The sequence below is a fragment of the Podarcis liolepis genome, assembly GCF_965112155.1.
Source record: "Podarcis liolepis genome assembly, chromosome: 7".
Classification (NCBI taxonomy): Eukaryota; Metazoa; Chordata; class Lepidosauria; order Squamata; family Lacertidae; genus Podarcis; species Podarcis liolepis.
Genome location: NC_139561.1, coordinates 73,681,171 through 73,703,158, shown reverse-complemented (window position 1 = coordinate 73,703,158; position 21,988 = coordinate 73,681,171). Strand labels below are relative to the sequence as shown.

At 48.9% G+C, this 21,988-nt stretch overlaps 1 protein-coding gene across 3 annotated transcripts in view; it reads left to right on the top strand.

Annotated features, from left to right (window-relative positions):
- Nucleotides 1-21,988, top strand: part of KIRREL2 (kirre like nephrin family adhesion molecule 2) — a 60,314-nt gene that overhangs the window by 19,342 nt on the left and 18,984 nt on the right. For all 3 annotated transcript variants that reach the window (XM_083512292.1, XM_083512293.1, XM_083512291.1), the window contains exons 2-4: nucleotides 18,806-18,955; nucleotides 19,112-19,261; nucleotides 21,733-21,890. In XM_083512292.1, coding sequence (XP_083368418.1) covers nucleotides 18,806-18,955; nucleotides 19,112-19,261; nucleotides 21,733-21,890 — 458 coding nt within the window. The remainder of the gene's footprint in view (nucleotides 1-18,805; nucleotides 18,956-19,111; nucleotides 19,262-21,732; nucleotides 21,891-21,988) is intronic.

Sequence of the window (21,988 nt, the reverse complement as noted above, 5' to 3'; positions counted from 1 at the left end):
CATGAAACAACATCTAGAGAGCCACATGTTCTCCACCTCTAGGAACATAGGAAGCTGCCTTATCCTGAGTCAGGCCTTTGGTCCATCTAGCTCAGTACTGTCTACACCAGGGGGGCCCAAACATGTATGAGGGCCGACCATTTTGCCTGACATTATTTGATTGTTCCCCCAAAGTTGTTGACTTTTTTTCAGGATTGAAGTCAATGCAGGGTCTCACAATCCTTACAAAATGGAATAGCGGAAACTAGGTTCATAGCAGAAATTAGGTTCACAGGCAGAACAGAGAGCCAAACGATGGGCTGCTGCAGAATTCCCCTCTCGCTTCGCCTTGCCTGCTTTGTCTGCATCACGCCTGCACACTGAGATCCTGAGCAGCACCGCCCAAGATACCAAACACGCAGCACCACCGCCGGAGACGCACCAATCTCAGCCCGCCCTGCCCACCTCTAACCTTCCTTGGTGGAGCGTTGGCTCCAGGGGAGAGCAAGCAGACCAGCAGGCAGGTGCTCGGGGGCCGCAACAGATTGATTTTTCCAAATTGCCTGTGGGGCCGGTTTAAACCAGGCCCTGGCCCGCAAATGGCCCCTGGGCCAGACTTTGGACATGCCTGGTCTACACTGACTGGCAGTGGCATTCCAGGGTTTCAGACTGGAGATATTTCCAACCCTACCTGGAGATCCCAGGGACTGAAGCTAGGACCTTCTGCATACAAAGCAGATGCTCTACCACCAAGCTATGGACCTTCCATGTTTTGCCCCATGTTGGGCACAAGGTTCCTGCATTTCATGGGGTTGGACTAGATCAATGTTAGCCAAACTTGGCCCTCCAGCAATTTTTGGACTACAACTCCCATCATCCCTAGCTAACAGGACCAGTGGTCAAGGGATGATGGGAATTGTAGTCCCAAAAGAGCTGGAGGGCCAAGTTTGGCCATCACTGGACTAGATGATCCTCATGGTCCCTTCCAACTCTATGATTCCCCTACAATCTGCCCAAGGGGTTCCTAGATTTGATTTTGGTTTAGCCTGAAGCTACTGGGGACAGAGTGTGAGGGCACCAGGGCCTGGGAAGACTCACAGAGCAGATAGTGGTGGCTTATATTAACGTGGCGCCGTCCCCAAACTTTGTGTGCGTTTGTGGCAACAGAGGGGGTAAGCAGATGTGCCTGGTGGATTTCCACAGGCCCTGTAATTCAGGGCAGAGGGGGAGGAGACCAAAGGAGTGGCCAGCTTTACAGAGACAAATGCACAAAATTAACATCTGTTGGCTTCTGGGAATGACCTAATTTCTGGCGGTTGAGCTGGTGCCAGGCAGCTATGGCAACATACTGCAGGGGTGTGCAAAGCTCAATGCCAGGCCTGTCAGCGTGAAGGGCTGGTAAAATGAGAGAGGTGTGTCCTTGTCACCACGATCTGTTCACGTTGGTAGCACAGACAAAGGTGCCTACGCTCACTCCCTTCATCAAAGTTGGTTCTGAGGAGATTGGACAAGAGCCAATGGGTCTCCTTTGCTGTAAAAGCATCCTCCATACCAGACATAGGAAAACTCGGCCCTCCACATGTTTTTTGAGACTACAATTCTCATCATCCCTGACCACTGGTCCTGTTAGCTAGGGATGATGGGAGTTGTAGTCCCAAAACATCTGGAGGGCCGAGTTTGCCTATGCCTGCTCCATACTCCGCTAATAACTAGGAGGAGGTAGGAAAGACCTATCACAACTTCACGACACATCAGCCTCCCCCCCCCCCCCGGGGAGTGGTTCATGTGCCTTATTTGATTTATTTTAACTTATTAATTTTTTTAGCCATTCCCCCCCACCGCAGTGCAACCCAAAGAGACTTACAGCAACCAATAAATGGCATGCTTTAAAACCACCAGGAAACAAAACACAATACTGTACAGTCATACCTTGGATCCCAAACGTCTTGCAAGTCAAACATTTCGGCTCCCAAATGCCGCAACCCCGGAAGTGAGTGTTCCGGTTTGCGAACGTTCTTTGGAACCCGGAAGCCCGATGTGGCTTCCGATTGGCTGCAGGAGCTTCCTGCACCCAATCAGAAGCCATGCTTTGGTTTCTGAACGTTTTGGAAGTCGAACGGACTTCCGGAACGGATTCCGTTCGACTTCCGAGGTACCACGTTAAACGTAAGAAAAATCTAAAAAGCAGGAAATGTCATAAGGAATGGGCCGATCATAAAAATGTAGAGCTGGAAAGGACCCCAAGGGTCATCTAGTCCAGCCCCCTTGCAATGCAGGAATCTCAGCTACAGCATCCATGGCAGATGGCCATCCAACCTCTGCTTAAAATGTGGCCTGCAAGGCTGTAGCTCAGTGGTAGAGCATTCCCTTTGCATGGAAAAAATCCCTGAGTCCATCCACAGGTAAAGCTGAGATCGCCCTCTGCCAGAAACCCTGGAGAGCTGCTGCCGGTCAGTGTAGACAGTACTGAGCTAGATGGACCAATGATCTGACTCAATTTAAGGCAGCTTGTTATTTGTGCTACGTGTGCTATTAATGTGTTTTAATCTACATAGAGGGAAAGGCTGTGACGGGCATCGCGTCAGTCAGGCCCTGCGTCCTGCATTGGCCAGATTCCCTTCTCCCAAAGTAACACAGGCAGCTGCTTTCTACTGGTTCAGACCCCTGGCTTATCTAGCTCAGTTCTGTCTACACAGACCGGCAGCAACCGTCTGGGGTTTCAGGGATGGGAGATGCTGGGGACTGAAGCTGAGGCCTTCTGCATGCAGAGCAGATGCTCCCTTCCCTCCAGGCTCCAGCCCTCCCCTAAGCACAGGTGTGTGGAAAGTTACCAAGTTCCCGGCGGGCAGAAGCCGAAGTCTTTTGAGAGGGTGCCCGAGCAAGGGGCACACATGGGTCAGAAGTCCTGGCAGCGCTGCTGAGCATGAGGGGCACCCAGACCAGACAGCCTGGAGGTGGCTGGATGGCGGAACTGATGGGAATTGAATGAGGCTGTGATACAAAGCGCCTATTGTCCGCCTGCCGACTTGCGCACTCACAAGCTGCCAGCTCTGGCTGAATTCCCCCAAGCCCACCCCCCACTCGCAGGACGGCAAGATGGGATTTGTGCCACACACACACACACGGCTTTCCCCTCTTTTTGCCCTGTGTTCTCCCTCCAGGCTCACTTCTGAAAAGCATTCTTACTGAGCAAGAACCGATCGCGGCTTTCGATCGCCATTGAGCCAATATCCCACCTCTGGGAGACCAAGCTGCCACCACAACCTCCTTTCTGCTTCCCATCATAGAGGAGAGCCAAGGCTCTCTGGAGCTGTAGGGGGCAAAGCACCTGTTTTGTACCCAAAAGGCCCCAGCTTCAATCTCTCCATTGCCAGGTAGGGCTGGGGGAAACCCTGGAGAGCCGATACCAGCGAGTAAGGTGGACCACTGCTCAGAATAAGGTCACTTCCTGTATTTCTCTCAACCCCCGTTAGCGCATTTGGACGACCATTTGGCTGGTTGACTTTCGGAAGTGGTCCTGGGAGGACGACTCCACCTGTTACCCCATTTGCTAGCAAATTCCCTCCGACAACAACCCCAGTTCCTATTGGATCCTTGTGGAATGGCTCTAGAAAAGTTATATACAGCGGTACCTCGGGTTACAGGCACTTCAGGTTACAGACGCTTCAGGTTACAGGCTCCGCTAACCCAGAAATAGTACCTCGGGTTAAGAACTTTGCTTCAGGATGAGAACAGAAATCGTGTGGTGGCAGCGGGATGCCCCATTAGCTAAAGTGGTGCTTCAGGTTAAGAACAGTTTCAGGTTAAGAACGGACCTGCGGAACAAATTAAGTTCTTAACACAAGATACCACTGTATACCCTCCAGCCTTTCTCCGATGAAAATAGGGACGTCCTATTCCACGATGATAGTATGAATAAATTTATTATTTATAGCCTGTGCATCTGACTGGGTTGCCCCAGCCAAGCTGGGTGGCTCCCAACATATATAAAACCATAATAAAACATGAAGCATTAAAAAACTTCCCTATACAGGGCTGCCTTCAGATGTGTTCTAAAGGTTGTGTAGTTACTTATCTCCGTGGCTTGGGGGTTGCGTAACTCCGTACCCTCCAACATTTCTCCACTGAAAATGGGGACATTCTGGGATAAATCAGGAACTGGGACGGCTTCTGTAAATCAGGGACTGTCCCTGGAAAATAGGGACACTCGTGGGGTCTGATCATTGACACCTATTGTCTGCTCCCCACTGCTTCTCTCATCCTTGAGTTTTTATGCCGCCCAATTAAAAGCACTGGGGTTCTTTTAACCAACAGATGAAGCAACTTTCCATTTTATTTTTCATTGCCGCTCAGTCTCAAACACCTTTTCCAAATCTCTGCCACAGCAATGCCTCTTAATGTATAGTCTGCTCTGCCAGTTGCTATCGGCTAGCCGAGCGTCACAAAAACATCCCAAACCCAAAGCCCAACGCCAGCCAATTTTTTTGCCTGTTTGTGGGGGGGGACGCCCCCTGTTCTGCGTTCTGCACTCTGCAGTTGGGGGGAGAAGGTGGATTCACTGCTAGCTTTAGAGCCGAGGGGCCAGGAAGTCTGTTGTGGGTCTTCCACACGAGGTTCATGCTACCCAGGTTTGTACCCAGGTTGGCGCTGCCACGGTCTCCTGCCTACTCTGGATTCTAATTGGCTCCCGGAGGTGAATTAGTTCCTGGACCCGGTGGTTTTCCGGCTTCTGTTCTTCTGGGCAAACTTTTTTGCTGGGGAGGAGGAGCCGCACACCTCCCTGGTGATCCTGCCCTATTTCCGTGGGGGTGGACAAGGAGCCTGGCAAGAGCTATTTGTGCTATCTGGGCGGCTTTCATCTCCCTTCCCCCTGCAGCTCTGGCACAATGGACCGCCGATTTCACGCCTATTAGCAGGCAGGAATGCAGCGGTTCGCCTCTGCCTCTGTGTAGCTTCAAAAAGGATTTGCCGTGAAGCGTGGAAATACAACGCAGAGGCGGCCCTGGGCCCGAGGCGGGGAGGGTGCGGTGGGAGGAGGACGAACGGAGCCAACAAGTGGGGAGAGGGGAGGGGGAATATGCATCGCAGTGTTTTCTAAGTGGAACACTGGAGTCGCACCTCCCGGCAGGCCCCGGTGATTGCAACCATACGAAGAGCCGTGGATCCGGGGCAGGACACATGCCTTGCTTGCAGAAGGTCCCAGATTCAATCCCCTTCATCTTTAGGCAGGGTTGGGGGGGGGAACTATGGAGAACTTCTGCCAGTCCCTGTAGCCCAAAGGCAGGGCAACCTTTTCAGAGCCTAAAACTCATATTCCCTTTTACAGTGGTACCTTGGGTTACATATGCTTCAGGTTATATACGCTTCAGGTTACAGACTCCACTAACCCAGAAGTAGTACCTCAGGTTAAGAACTTTGCTTCAGGATGAGAACAGAAATTGTGCTCCAGCGGCGCAGCGGCAGCAGGAGGCCCCGTTAGCTAAAGTGGTGCTTCAGGTTAAGAACAGTTTCAAGTTAAGAACAGACCTCCGGAATGAATTAAGTTCTTAACCCGAGGTACCACTGTATTATGCCGCCTCCTCGTGGGACCATAGGTAGTCTCCACTCAACAGTGCTGCATTCACATCCTACATTTAAAGTAGTATCGTAGCACTTTAAACAGTCACAGCTTCCCCCAAAGAATTCTGGGAAGTGTAGTTTGTTAACAGGTGCTGAGTGTGGTTAGGAGACCACCTCCCCAATGCCCTCCCAGAGCTACAGTTCCTCCTGCCCTTGAGTAGGCTTGTCAGCTTTTGATCCACCTCTGTGTCTTTTAACGGCCATTTGATTGACAGCGATTAAGCCAGTGATTGAGCTTTATCTCCAGTCTATGAAATTCCTTTAGAGCTGATGACTCTATGGCACATCCAGTGCAAGAAGTTGGCAACCCTCCATTCTCATTCTCTCTCTCTCTCTCTCTCTCTCTCTCTCTCTCTCTCACACACACACACACACACACTTGCATTTCAAATACAACAGTTCTGACAACGGGTTGTATTGAATGCTAGTTCTGCTCAGAGTAGACTGATTTGAATTAATGAACAAGACTTAAGGTAGAGTCAAGATTTTCAATGGGTCTACTCTGAGTAAGACTTGGTTGGCTACGACCCCATATCTGGTTTAGGGGATCCTGAAAAAGCGTCCCTAGGTGTATTTGCCAGATGAAGTGTCCTTGTTTGTGGGTGCTATGCTGCTTTCTCTGATCCAGGGGCAGCAGAATTGTGATATCGGGTGAAGAACCTGCCACTCTTAAATGTTGTTGAACTACAACTCCCATCATCCCTGATCATTGGCTAGCCTGGCTGCGGCTCATGGGAGTTGGCCCAACAACATTAGGAAAGCCAGAGGTTCCCCATCCATGATGTAAGCTGTTTCAGGACTGGCTAAAGGGGGGGGGGCATAAGAAGAAATGTTAGCTAGAGATGCTGACAAAGTTCTCAAGTTCAAGAAGCAACTCCAAGGACTTGTAAAAACCTACCTTAAATGAGAGCTGAGCTTGTAAAGTCCCCCTCTCTGTTATTCTTGGGCTCAGATTAAAATCTAAACCAAAGAAGAATTCATGGCTTCCCCTGTCCCATCCCTGCTAAGTTTTCCTTCCCCCAAAGCTACCCATAAAGGTAAAGGGACCCCTGACCATTAGGTCCAGTTGTGACCAACTCTGGGGTTGCGGCGCTCATCTCGCTTTATTGCCCAAGGGAGCCGACATACATGTGGCCAGCATGACTAAGCTGCTTCTGGCGAACCAGAGCAGCACACGGAAACGCCGTTTACCTTCCCGCCAAAGTGGTACCTATTTATCTACTTGCACTTTGACGTGCTTTTGAACTGCTAGGTTGGCAGGAGCTGGGACCGAGCAGCAGGAGCTCACCCCGTCACAGGGATTCGAACCACCGACCTTCTGATCGGCAAGTCCTAGGCTCTGTGGTTTAACCCACAGCACCACCCGCGTCCACCCACTCTAAAATACATTCCCTTCCCATTCCCTGAAGCTTGTGGCAGCAGCAGTGAATGTGTGCAGGGGAGTAAAAGAAGGGAGGTGTGTTTTGTGTGTTGGTGAGGGGCTGCCCAGCTGGCTCTTGAGGGAGGGTATTTTTTCTGAACTCTCAGATTTGCTTGGGGAAATTACCTGAGTGTTTCTGATTGTCACCTCCCCCAGAAAAAAAAAATTGGATAGTTTCCAGGTGAATGTAAGGCAGGTTTTTGGAGAGTTCACCCATTTCTAATCTTGGCTGCAGTGGTATCTTTTTGTGTATGGAGACGGCTCTCATAACAAAGGGACGTCTCCTAGCCAGATGACAGCCGTTTCTGTCTCCTCGCAGTCTATTCCTGCGGTGTTGACAACTTCTAATAGTAAAGCATTCCTTGCCTTGGTCTCTCCCTTCCAGCGCTGATAACAGAGCCCAGGCATCCTAGCGCTTGATGTTTTCCTGCACCCCCAACCTCAGGGACGCAGGAAAAACAATTCTACTTACAAAGTGCAGTTATGAAGTACAATCCGGAAACTGCAGCTAGTGCAGAATGCTGCAGCACAATTGCTGACAGGAGTGAGGATTTGTCAGCATATAAGACCTGATCTCAGAGAGCTGCACTGGTTGCTGATGTTGCAAGGTGTTAATGTTAGCATATACAGACCTTAAAAACATGGGACCAGTTTACCTACGAAATCACCTTACCCCACTCGACTGCTTCGATCGGTTGAATTGGCACTATTACAAGTGCCACTCAATACCCATTTATGAGAACTCAATCATTTAGTGTGGCGGCAGCTGAACTTTGGAACTCTCTGCCTCTTGAAATCAAGCAAGCGCCATCATTGTACTCTTTCCATCACCTGCTGAAAACATTCTTGTTTGGGCAAGCCTACCCAGGTGCTTAGGGGACGCGGGTGGCACTGTGGGTAAAACCTCAGCGCCTAGGACTTGCCGATCGCATGGTCAGCGGTTCGAATCCCCGCGGCGAGGTGCGCTCCCGTTGCTCGGTCCCAGCACCTGCCAACCTAGCAGTTCGAAAGCACCCCTGGGTGCAAGTAGATAAATAGGGACCGCTTACCAGCGGGAAGGTAAAGGGCGTTTCCGTGTGTGCTGCACTGGCTCGCCAGATGCAGCTTTGTCATGCTGGCCACGTGACCCGGAAGTGTCTGCGGACAGCGCTGGCTCTCGGCCTCTATAGAGTGAGATGAGCGCACAACCCTAGAGTCTGTCAAGACTGGCCCGTAGGGGCAGGGATACCTTTACCTTTACCTTTTTACCCAGGTGCTTAGAAAGTTGAAGTGATTTGAATCCTGTTTTAGTATTTTAACTTTCGTACGTTTTAATGTATGGTTGTGCATTTCTCTCGAATTTACTGTTTTATCTCTTTGTAAACCGCCTTGAGGTTTCTCACAGTCAAGGGGCGGTATACCTTTTTGTGAAATAAATAAATAAGCACGTGTCTCACAAAGTCACATGGTGCACTCCTGGTTTAAAACGGAGCACAGATCAGACAAATCATAGTGTTTACATATTAAAAGTTTCTAGATATCATGGTTCCTGGAATAAACAATCCCTGTTTAAAATGTGTAATGAGTATAAAACATGTCCCCATAACCCTGTTCCATGCAAGGAACCTAGGAGTGGGCGGTTGCTATGGGCTGTTTTTGGATGTGGAGTTATGGGATGTTTTTAATTTACATATTGGTGAACTTTGCAATCCCTTTGGTTCTGATGTACGCCGGTTAATTGTGGATTTGTTTATTTTTAGCGTTAGGTTGTAGCGGTGGTATTAGACTCTTTATTAGGTGTTATCGCGCTTCTGTATTTAGACTGTTTGTTTTCCTCCTGAACATCTTTGCGCACAGATGTTTTTTGTGGGAATTGTGATATATATATAAATAAATTGGCTATGAGCAGGCTATGAGTAGACCAGGCGCCCCCTCTCAGTGGGTGACAGTGAAGGCCTATGAGTAGATGAGGGCCAGGGATGAGCTATGAGTAGACCAGGCTTCCACTCCTTGTGGGTGGCAGGGACCTTGGCAAAGGGGGCAGGGCTGGCACACTCATCCCCGCCTCCACTTCAACGTGATGGGAATTGTGTGACTAACAGGATGCCCAACTAACAGGCTATAGCTTTGTAGCTCTTTATCACCACCACCCCCCTCCACCCCAAACCTACGCAAAATTTTGAACTCTGTCTTAGCAACATGGGGAGCTGCCTAAATGAGACCAACAGCCCATTTAGCTCAATATTGTCTGCACTGACTGGCAACGGCTTTCAGGCTGTCCCCCAACCCTACCTGGAGATGCTGGGGATTGAACCTGGAACCTCCTGCATACCTAGAATCATAAAATCATGGAACTGTAGAGTTGGTAGGGACCGTGAGAGCCATCTAATCCAATCCCCTGCAATGCAGAAATATGCAGCTGTCCCTTATGGGGATTGAACCTGCAACCTTGGCATTATCAGCAGCACCCTCTAACCAACTGAGCTATCCAGGCTGGTAATACTACAGCAAAGCAGATGCTCTATCCCTGAGCTATGGCCCTGCCGGCTAGCCCCATGCTCTCACAACTATCCCAAAAGAAAGAAATGGTGTCACGTCCTTTAAAGGTGATCATGTTGCTTGGAAGTCTCCAGTCTTGGGCACGCTTTGGCACTGGAGAGTTAGTGGCTCATTGTGGCTCAAGGAAGGGAATCTCCCTATTCACCAACCATGAATGTTCTTCCCTGCCTGACACTGCACTCCAGTTTCTGCCGCTTCCCCTCTCGCCAGCCCCTTTGCCTGCTATTTACAAACGGCATCTGCCGGCACCCCAACAGCCGTGGGGAGCATGGCAAAAAGGAAAGGCTTTTGCCAGAACTGGAGTCCAGCAGTGGCACCCCACCCCCCAACCAGCAGAAGGGCACGAAGCGAAGTGATGGTTTCGGGAGGGTGGTAAGGTCAGGAGGAGAGCTCATCCACCCTGCCGTTCAGAGGGAGTCACACTGCCCTACATGAGGCTCCCTTGCAATGGTGCAATGCTTTCGAATGTCACCAGATGGGAGCCCATATGGAGTCCCCCTTGTGGGATTGTGGCAGGAGTGTCCCCTGCAGCTGTGTGTGTGTGTTCAGGAAGCATGGGGCGGGGGGGGGGAGAGAGAGAGAGAGGAAGGGAGGGAGGTAGGTGAATGAATGAATCTGCCAGGCTATTAAACAGTGTCGGCTCCAGATATTTGGGCAGTCCCATTGGTCTCATCAGGGTCCCTGAATGTGCCCATCACCTCCCTGCTCTCCCCACTGCCTGCTCACTCACTAATAATAATAAAAATAATAATAATTTATACTTTGCCCATCTGGTTGGGCTTCCCCAGCCACTCTGGGCAGCTTCCAACAAAATATCAAAATACAGTAATGCATCAAACATTAAAAGCTTCCCTAAACAGGGCTGCCTTCAGATGTCTCCCTCTGGATCTGAACTGCACCCAAAGGAGAAGGCAAGCTGCTTGCACCCTTGGGGTTTGTATCCAGTTCCGCTCAGAGTACACCCATTGAAATGAACAGACTTTTGTTAGTCAAGTCCATTGATTTCAAGGGATCTGCTCAGAATAGGATTGGCTTTGGATACAACCCTCGCATACCCTCCAACTTTTCTCCAATGAAAATAGGGACATCCTATTCCATTATTCTTATTCTTATTATTTTATTAAAACCCCACCCATTTGACTGGGTTGCCCCAGCCACTCTGGGTGACTTCCAACATATATAAAAACATAATAAAACATTAAACATTAAAAAAAACTTCCCTCTACAGGGCTGCCTTCAGATGTCTTCTAATAGTTATCTCCTTGCTCAGATGTCACATAACTCCATATCACTGAAAATAGAGATGTCCTAGGGAAAAGTGGGACATTCCAGGAGTTTTTCCAGACCAAGGGCCATATTCTCCTCTTAGCAACCTTCCAAGGGCCACATGCCAGTGGTGGGCAGGGCCAGAGGCAAAAGGGAGAGCAGCAACAGATGCCAATTTTACCTTTCAACGTGTGGCTAATTCCCCCACATACATGTACCTCTCTTCCTCAGCTATCCAGACAAGCAAGAGGCATTATTAGGATTCAGGGACACCTTTCAGCCAGGAAAAAAAACACTCAAGGAACATGCAAAGCACAGCCAATGAAGGGTGCAGCCTGGGGAGAGTTATGAGGGCCAGGCAGAGAGACCTGGAGGGCCAAATTCAGCCCCACCCCCTGAGCCTGAGGTTCTCCACCTCTCTCAGGAGCATGTTCTCACCTTTTTATTATTTATTATTTACCCCCACTTTTTATTATTTCCCTGGTGGCCCCATCCAATCCAGAGGAGCAGGTGTGAGAAGTGAGTTGCTATGGAAGAAGAGAATGTGCCCCATTTGTGCCTGGGGGGCGGGGCTCAGGGGGGAACACGCACAAACACCCCCCGTAAAAATAGGTCTGGTCCTTTCACTGTTTCATCGCTTTAAGAACTGTTTTGTAAGTGAGGTGTTGGAGATCAAAAAGTGTTCTCCCTTGGGTGGTGAGTGAGAAGAAACAGAGCCGTACAGAGGGTCCTTCTCTTCCTTGCTGTAAACACACACACACACCAACACAAACAATTTTAGAAAATGGTTGGGCAGTCGGCACTCAGGCGGGGAGTTCAGGTTGGTACCAGGCTTGGTGGCCCTGTTCCAGCCGGCATCAGATCCCCTATTCCCCTGGGGTGGTTGGACCAGCCTGCCTTTCTGACTCTCTCCCAGCCCTTTGTCTCTGGCTCCATCTCCATGTCTCAGCCCTCTTGACCCTCTTGAGAGGATTATCGTGCTATTCAGACCCTCGTTTAGTGGGTAAACTTTTAAACAATAGGACAAAGGCCTGGCGTTATTGGATTGCAGTTAAGCAGGCTTTAGTGAGGAGATAAGAGTCTCAAGATGGAGGGATCTGTGTGCCAATAAAGGCTCTTTCAGCCTCGGAGATCTTAACAGTCTCCCAGTGGCCAAAAGGGCGGAAGGCGCGGGGGGGGGGCAAAAGCTGGGTGCTGGAACAACTAGATATGCTTCAGCAGGGAGTGTGTGTGTGTGCAAACCATCAACATTTATTTTATTTCTTTATTTAAAAGCATTCAGAAACACATTAAACAGGGTCCAATCTTATGGGTTCGGGGGAGCCCAGGCAGAAAGGTGCATCTTTACCATAAGTTTGAAGCAGCAGGCAGATGCTGCTTCATGTATAGAAGGGGAAATTGCAGATCACCCCAATCTCCAAGCGTTGCAAGAATCCAGGGGTTCCAGGCAGACTGACCCAAGGTCCATGTTTCCTTTTGGAAAATGAGGTATGGCAGAGACTGCAGTGTCTTCATGGTATATGGTTTATTTACACATATATACAACCTGAGCCGACGGTGGAGGAGTTCCCAGCATTATACTCCCAAGAAGATTGTTTCCTCTGTAGGCACAACTTAGGATCCAGATGGACATCAGCCGTCATGCTCTGGCTCCATTCTTCTCCCCAAGCTCCTAACTCACATCGCTTTAGCTGTGGCATGAAAGCCCCCACTCATTTTACCGTCTCGCATAGTTCCCTTTGAAGGTTTGTGTTGTCCTATTGGCCCATCCCCAGGCTATCACCTCACCCAGGAGGCCAGCCTGGCATAATTAGCCCTTGACACATGCTGATTCCAAAGGACTAGCATCGTCTAGCACACAGCTTTATCCATATGGGTCTGGTCTAGCGCGCATGAGTCTAATACTCAGGGTCTAGCTATTTCCTGGTTTTAACACTCCAAACATTGATTAAATTCTAGCGGCTACTAGGGAAGTTTTTAATGTTTGATGTTGTTGCTTTTTTATTATTGTTGTTAGTATTCTGTTGGGAGCCACCCAGAGCGGCTGGAGAAACCCAGCCAGATGGGCAGGGTATAAATAAATTAGTAGTAGTAGTAGTAGTAGTAGTAGTAGTTGTAGTAGTAGTAGTATTCCCAGGAATTTAGGGTGTCTAGCAGGCACCAACTCACAACAATACATTTTCATTAAATCTATTTATTTACTTTTATATCTCACCTTTCCACCCCTCCCCATCTTATGGGTTCCCCCACAACACACCCATTTTATTCCCATAGCAGCCCTGTCAGGTAGACCAGGTGGAACAAGAATGATTTGTCCAAGATTATCTAACTGCCTGTGGGTTTGAACCTGGGTCTCCCCTCAGTCCTAATCTGACACTCTCGCCACTCTGCCATGCTATATTCTGGCCACAGTAAGAAGGAAGGAGAATGAAAAGGCTGTTTCTGCAGAGTCTCAAAACCCAACTTTTTAAGGCTGATTCACACATCCCTGTGTGTCGCTCATTTATTACCCTGAACAGCTTTAGGGCCTTTCAGATCCCTCAGATCCCAGCCTGATCACTGAGACCATCCATGGAAGCAAGGCTGGTTTTCCCCTGAGTTAGTGAGGCTCATTTGACATTGGCACAAAACCGAGCCTTTCAAGTGACAGACTCCAGTCCTGTGGAAACTTCTTCCAATAGAGATTCAGGAGACGTCTTCCAGATTAACCTTTAAACGTTTTCTGAAAACGTCTCTGTGCTACCAGGCTTATGCAGATAATAAAGACAAAATATTATCTGCAATAGTTAGCTGGTGGTCTGCTAACTACATAATTTTACGTTTTTCTGAAGTTTATCACCATATGTGTGCGTGCACGTATCTGCTTTGTGTGGTTTTTAAGTGAAACTGCAGTATACGTGTAATTCTTACAAATGGGTGAATGTGTTGAATGTTATCTCTAGCAATACAGTGGTACCTCAGGTTACAGACACTTCAGGTTACAGACTCCGTTAACCCAGAAATAGTACCTCGGGTTAAGAACTTTGCTTCAGGATGAGAACAGAAATCGCGCAGCAGCAGCATCAGGAGGCCCCATTAGCCTAAAGTGGTACCTCAGGTTAAGAACAGTTTCAGGTTAAGAACGGTCCTCTGGAATGAATTAAGTTCTTAACCCGAGGTACCACTGTAGTAAGGATCTGTTTTATAGTGTGTGGACCACACCAGGATGTTGCAGCCATTGGAAGATAAGAAGCTGCCCTACGCAGAGTCAGGCCATGGGCTCACCTTGCTGAGTAATTGCCCACACTTGATGCAGGAAGTCCGCTGCCACAGCATCCCTGACATTTGGCCATTCAGCCTCTGCTTAAAAACCTCTCGCCCACTACCCCCTGAAGCAGGCTGTTCCAAGGTCCCACAATTTGTCCCCTGAGCAAGCTCTTCTCTCTCTCTCTTGAGATTAATCTGAGGACAGCAATGTCCATCGAAAGAACACCGGCTTGAAGAGCATTTTCTACAGACAAGCAAGTGTTAGGTTTTTCTCATTAGTCCCCCGACTAATGAATGATCAGTCCTCCCGACTCCTGGATAGGCCTGATCTCAGGGTTGCACAAGTTCACTCTGCAGTAAGCAAGCGAGCTTTATATGGATCAGCAGTCTCTGGGGAAACTTCTCTAAAATATCTATTTAAGCATCTCTTGTTTCTTTAATGGTCAATTGAGCAGGAAACCACGAGCTATTCAACGGAGCATGACATCCTCAGCAAGCAAACCTAGCAAATCCCCTTTGGGGATCTTTACACACAGAGAGTTGTGAAAAAGGATACCCCCCACCCCCCAATACGTAAATAGAATAGTATAGGAACAATAAGCACAGGCCCAGCTACAAAGGATCAGACCATCATCTAGTCTTGCCTCTTTTTCTCGCTATTTTCATATGCCTATGGGAAAATGAGGGCAATAGCTCTGGAGGTAAAGCGTAGAAATCTTTGTCCTCTGTGCATTTGTATAATCCCATTTTATTATTTGCTTGTTGCAACGTTTCCATCCTGCCTTTCCTCCAGGGAGTTCAAGGCAGCAGGCCTGGTTCTTCTGCTCTCCCTTGTTACCTGCACGACTACCTTGTGAGGTAGGATAAGCGGGAAAACTTGCGCCTGTGTACACACTGCACTTTCGAAGCCCATTTGAAGCCCATTATTTCCCTCAAAGAATTCTGGGCACTGCAGTTTGTTGCTGGGACCCGGAACTCTGTGAGGGGCATACGACAATGCCCAGATTTATTTAAGAGAAAGGAATTGCTTCGAAGGTAAAGATCTTAGGTGTATGCAGCCTTAGAGCGGACCAAGTGTTCTTTATGGCCGAGTGGGGATTTGAACCCTGTTCTCGCCCAAGTCCTAGCCTAGCACTTCCACCAATTCCCCACATTGGTTCTATCTAAAAGCCACTTAGTATCCTCCACCACAGCTGAAGGTAACTTCAGGGTGGCAGGGGAGGTGGTGTGGCACACCTTGAATTATCCACAAGCATCTTCCTGCCCGCTGCTCTCCTGTCATCCACAATCTGCCCAGCGGTGGTTCCAGCAAGACATGATACCATTCACCTCTTTACCCTGGCCGTTGAAAACCGGAGAATTGATTTTGGCATCTGCCTGACAATGTGTTGCGTGGATTATTGATTTTGGGGTTATGGACAGGTTGCTTTTACTGTTTTAACTGCATTTTTATATGCTGTGATCCTCCCTGGGACCTTCTGGTGAAGCAGGGGTGGCTGGTACCCAAGAGAGACTGGGAGTGTGCAAGGCAGGGAGGTCATCAGTAGGGGGAGCTAGAGCAACTTAATTCTAGGTTTGTCCCCATCCTCCTCCCTGCTGAGTTCCACTTGGGCCATTGTAACGAGGAGGAATCAAAGGCTTGTGGAGTTGGAGCGGACCACAAGGATCATCCAGGCCAATCCCCTGTAATGAAGGAATCTTGCCAACAGCTGCCCCAAGGTGGCTAACCCTGGCTTAAGTCACCTCATTGATTCCAAAGGGAAACAAGTTCACCCAACTTAGTCTGGATCCAACCAAAGAAGAAAGAAGTCATCTACCCACCAAGATCAAAATTGAAAGTGTAGTCCAAAGTGAAGAGAGATAAATTATCCCTTACATTGGCTGCATTATACACACACACACACACAAATCTTTGTAACATTTCAAACCACGATAGTAAACGGGTCTCAGTCCCTGGCATCTCCAGGTTGGGCTGCAAATGTGCCCTGCCTGAAATCCCGGAGAGCTGCATCAGTCAGTGTAGACAATGCTGAGCTAGATAGACCAATGGGATAGCTCAGTCGGTAAAGCATGAGACTCTTAATCTCAGGGTTGTGAATTCAAGCCCCAGGCTGGGCAAAAGTATCCTGCATTGGACAGGTGGTTGGAGTAGATGACCCTCATGGTCCCTTCCAACTCTACAATTCCATTTCTCTATATAGCTGGTTGCTAATTAACACAGAAAATAAGCTCAGCAAGAGATCCAATTTTCACATCACAGACACATGGGTCACCTCCAGAATGCTAGAATTTTGCAGAGGAGATTGAAGCGCATTCTGGAAATCTTGGTTTCCCGGATTAACGTGCTCTGTTGCCCTACTGCAACAAATCCACTATTATTTTTATTTTTTTAAAAAAACTTTTTGCAGTTAGGAAAGTATTGGGGAATGCACTGGGGAGGGTGGAATGTGCATATGATGAACACCATACCAGCAAATCAGGATGAAAGCTCATTGTCGTACAACTTCCCTGCCAATGGATTGGAACGAATGCACCGCCTACCCTTTGCATAAGCTTTGTGCAAGCAAATGAGGGTGAAAGCTGAGTCTTCAGGTCCCCTGGAGGAGCCCATGGTCTCCGGGGCAGTAGCATGGATCTGTTCCACTGTCTGCACGAAGGCAGGGAGTGGAGATCATCCACAGCTGCCTAGGCACATGTACGATCCTTGAAATCCATTTGCGTAATAGCCCCTGATAAGACATGACACTCTGGCTGCATGAACATGTTCAGGATTTTAAAGGACATGCACAGGTGGAAAAACAGTCCTTGATCCTATGCAAAGCTGCTCTGGGAATTTTATTGAAGCATGGAGTATAAATTCCTCAGATAAACAAAATAGCAAAATAAATGCAAGGGGACTGTTTCGTTTCTTTGTTTAAGAAGGGTTCCGTTACCCTTTGTTGGAAGGGTAAGGATTGTACACTGGCAGACAAAGGTTGGGGAGGGGGGCTGTCCACCCCAGATGCCATTCAGGGGGTGACATCGCGGCCACGCCCCCTCGGATGCGCGCCAGCCACGCCCCCTGATGTACGCCACTTCCGGTGCTGGACCAGGTAGCTTCACCACTGGGATTGTATCCATGTTTTACTCGAGTCAATCCATTAAAATGAATGGATCCAAGTTAGTGATGGCCATTACATTCAGTGGGTTTACTCTTAAGTATGATTAAGGTTAAATAGAACCCCAAGCACACATCTGACAATGTGTATGCGCTATGCCTTTTGTTAGTTTGTTAACGGTTTCTGGAAATTGTTGCTCTGTGAAGGGTAAACTACAGTGCCCAGAATTCTCTGAGGGAAACAATGTGTTCCAAATGTGCCTTAAAGGTATAGTGTCTACACAGCCTCATAACAGAATAAAAAAGATTCAATGGAGGGGGGACCCCACCCTTTAAAAACCCTACGTTACAGAACATTATAGTTAACTGCTGAACAGGATGTCAGAATAAACCATTGCACATGAAGAACTACAAGCAATACAACGGAAATTCCACATTTTCAAGCAACAGCTAAACAAAATATCCTCCTAATACATTCATGACAAATGAAAAACAACTGCAAAGCAGGCAATAAAGAAAAAACTACATTGTTTTATTGGGATTGACAGTATAATGGGATATACTGATTTATTCCCGCATAATCTGGGCGTTTCCTGCATTCTTATTGACCCCCAGATCCTTCCTCCACCCAAAGCAAATATAGGACCCCAGAGGGTGCAGTGATTTACTTGCTTGCGCACGTGTGTGTGTCCGCGCGCTCACGCGCGCGCACACACACACACACACACACACCATCTCTAAAGTTTCTTTTAATGCATTTGCCTAGAGCCAGGGGAAGGGAGAGCAAAAGAAAGCTGTTTGACGGTGGGAACACAGAGTGGAAACAGAGGCTTCCTTGGCTGAAGGGCATGTGCAGAGCACACCAAACCAGCACCTCAGCAGTCTGTGGCGCGGAGATAAGGCAGTGCCAGGGACCCGGGGGCTCCTGCGGCGCCTCAAAAAATTGAAACTCTCCTCTATCAGCTTTCCCTCCCTGCTCTCCTGCTTCGCAAACCCCCCTCTCACTCCTCCCAGGTCTCCTCAGTGCGTTTGTGGCTTTTGCTGCTTCTCCCACAAAAGGAAAGAGACGGAAGAATTTACCAACAGGAGGAGGAATGTTATTGGGACATGCACTCACCTCAGCTGGGGTACAGGTTTTTCCCCAGGGAGGAGGGTAAACAGGCACAGATCTCCCACATCACTAGTAGGGATGTGCAATTCTGTCAATTTCAGCTTCTCTCCATTTCCCCTTCTTCCGTTCTCTGCCTTTCCACATCACTGTGTGTGTGTGTGTGTGTGTGTTGGGGGTGAATTTCACCTAAAATGCACAATTTCATGTGCAATTTTGCCTGACGTGCACACGTTTGCAAAGCAATCTCCCCAACCCAGACACATCTTTCCACGCTGTTTTCCCTCCTCTGTGCCCTTGTAAGCACACGTTACCCTCCTACATGTGTTTTCGCAGACGTTTCTGGGCTGGGAGAACCGCGCCGCAAGATTCGGAGGAGCTCAGGTCTCGACGGAAGGCTGTGTTTTGGCTCACATGTTGTTTCAGAAAGCACAAGTGTGGGAGGTTCATCTTTGAACGCAGACTGAACTCTGAATCTCTCCCCAATTGCTTGACCTTAACCACCTTGGTACTGTTGTTCTTTCTTCCCCAGGGTTGGCGGCCTATTTCTTCCAACAGCCCATGGACCAGGTGATTGTGTCCGGACAGTCCGTGACGCTGGCTTGCGTGGTGATGGGCTACCGAGGCATGGTGCAGTGGACCAAGGACGGGCTGGCCTTGGGGGGAGAAAGAGACCTGCCAGGTATGCTCACCGTGGTACTGGGAGGGAAGCAGGTACAGTAGCGATTAGTCGCTGTAGTAAACCTGTACAACTCCAGGGGGCGCTGCGGGTGCCTCTTTCCATCCTGGGTTCTGCAAACTTACCTTACGTGACAACCTGCTTTTCTCCTCGCTGCAGGCTGGTCACGCTACTCAATTGTTGGAGATGCATCTGCTGGGCAGCATAACCTGAAGATTGACTACGCCGAACTGGATGATGATGCCATCTATGAATGCCAGGCCACTCAGGCCGCCCTGCGATCGCAGAGGGCCAAGCTGACTGTACTCAGTGAGTTCTCTTCACACACACCCAACTTCATTCCTCGGATCACTGACACGATTCTCCCACTTCACCCTCTTTTTGAGGCAGTCCCATCCTTGATCAGAGCTGCTCAGGCTCGAGAGTGCTTAAAATCCAGTTTTTGAAAATCATTCTTTCTCCCCCCCAGTAATGATAACAGTAACAATAATGATAATGATAATAATTTATTATTTATACCCCACCCTTCTGGCTAGGTTTCCCCAGCCACTCTGGGCGGCTTCCAACAAAATGTGAAAAACATGTTACAACATCAAACATTAAAAACTTCCCTAAGCAGGGCTGCCTTCAGATGTCCTCTAAAAGTCAGGTAGTTGTTTATTTCCTTGACATCTGGTGGGAGGGCGTTCCACAAGGTGGGTGCCACTACCAAGAAGGTCCTCTGCCTGGTTCCCTGTAACCTTGCAGTGAGGGAACCGCCAGAAGGCATTCGGAGCTGGACCTCGGTGTCTGGGCTGAATGATGGGGGTGGAGACGCTCCTTCAGGTATACTGGACCAAGGCCGTTTAGGGCTTTAAAGGTCAGCACCAATACTTTGAATTGTGATCAGAAACATACTGGCAGCCAATGTAGGTCTTTCAGGTTATGAGGTCTCGGCAGCCACTCCCAGTCACCAGTCTAGCTGCTGCATTCTGGATTAGTTGTAGTTTCTGGATCCCCTTGAAAGGTAGCCCCACGTAGAGCGCATTGCAGTAGTCCAAGCGGGAGATAACTAGAGCATGCACCCCTCTGGCGAGACAGTCTGCGGGCAGGTAGGGTGTCAGCCTATGTACCAGATGGAGCTGGTGAACGCTGCCCTGGACACAGAATTGACCTGCGCCTCCATGGACAGATGTGAGTCCAAAATGACTCCCAGGCTGCGCACCTGACCCTTCAGGGGCACAGTTACCCCATTCAGAACCAGGGAGAAGACAATCCTGGTTAATATATAGCGAGAGTCGAAAATTCCTGCATCCAGTTCTGGCTTCTTGGATCTCGTACTGGCAAAGCCTTCCTGGCTTTTCTGCTAATCTATCTATGTGTCTTGGCAGCATAAATGGAGCTGGAGGATACATTGTTGTGACAGCCCATCAGCTGCGCCGCTGCCCAGGCCGAATCCTGTACTCTTTTAGTTGCTGGGAAGTAGGGCTGAACAAATGGGTCATTTTCAGTTTCTCTCATTTTTCCCAGTCTGGAATTTAGCCCCCCACATTTCTGCAGCAATTTGAGATCATTATTTTTTGACAAAAACAAAAATCCCACCCTCATGAAAATTCACCAATTTCAGTGTGGATTTCTCCTAACAGCTGCTGTTTTGACAAATATACACATTTCTGCAAGCAAGGTCCCCTAATATAATGCATTTTTTTTACATTACTTTCATATCCATTCATAGGCATGCTTTACCCTAATCTAGGCATTTTTGTACGCATGGCTTGACTGCATTGCAAAATTCAGAGCTGTGCGAACTTTAAAGGGCAGCGGTGGCTCAGTTCACTGGCTCGTTTGGAAACGGCAAATTAGGTAGCTTTGCCTTGAAATGTGAGATGAATTGAATTTCTTCCCTATCCCTATGGGGTGCTCAAGACGTCTCTCCACTAGTTAGGAATTCCTGACTCACTGCTTTTGTAGCACACCTTCCTGTGTCTTGGCTGAATCAGAAATATACTTTTACTCTGGCTCACTCTCCTATGTGCAGTGAAGAGTTGGCATGCATCTGTCCCATTACCACCAATGTGCCCACCTGGGAATTGAACCTGGGACCTTCTGCATTCAAAGCATGTGTCCTACCACTGAGCTACACCCCTTTGCTGCTATCAGAGGCCTAGATCTCAGTGCCATTTTAATGCCAGCTTTGCGGACAAGCTCATGCCTCGCATGCATAGTTCCTGGTTCTATCCCCACCATCTCACATTTAAAGGATCTGGTGAGCAGGTGATGGGAAAGACTTTCCACCTGTCGGAGCTGGCTTGTCGCAGGTGTGGGCAGGTAAGGATCCAGCCCACCAGCTGCGTTCAGCAGCCCACTCCAGCCCTATATTAAAGATGCACCCAAGGACCAGCTACTGCAGCCAGGACTTTGCTGCAATCCTATCTGGCTCTGCTCACACCTGGCAGTGCTGCTTCCTCTGTAGACCTCAGCTAATGGTTTTCTGGAGAAAGGACCCACATACATGATAAGCTGGTTTTGTTGCGTATCCCCTGAAGAATGGGGGCCAGCCAGAAAAATCTGCTGGCAGGAAGCTTCTGGCTGTTGTGCAGTAAACGATTAAGTGCTTCACTTCTCCCTCTTCACAAAATCTGGCTCCGATGGAAACTCTCTCCTGCTGCTTCTGCCCTGCCCAGAGTGTTGTTTGTGTTTTTTTTCTGGAGAAGCTTGTGTGGCCCAAACCTCTTGCATCTGGGAGTGCCCCCTACCAGATAACACAGCTAACCTATCTTCTCCATGTCTTTTCTTCCAAGTCCCTCCCAATGACCCCGAGATCCAGAATGGTCCCATCGTGCATGTGATATCCAACATCCCCTACAACTTGTCGTGCCGTGCTGCCGGGGCCAAGCCAGCTGCCGAAATCAGCTGGTACCGAGATGGGCAACGCCAGGAATCTGCCGTGTACTCCAAGGTGAGACTTTGCTGAGTGTTGGCAAGAGCTAGACAAGCAGAGGAGGGGGATCAAAAGTAGGACAGCGAGTCTGAGATCTATCTGGGTAAGCCTGGCGA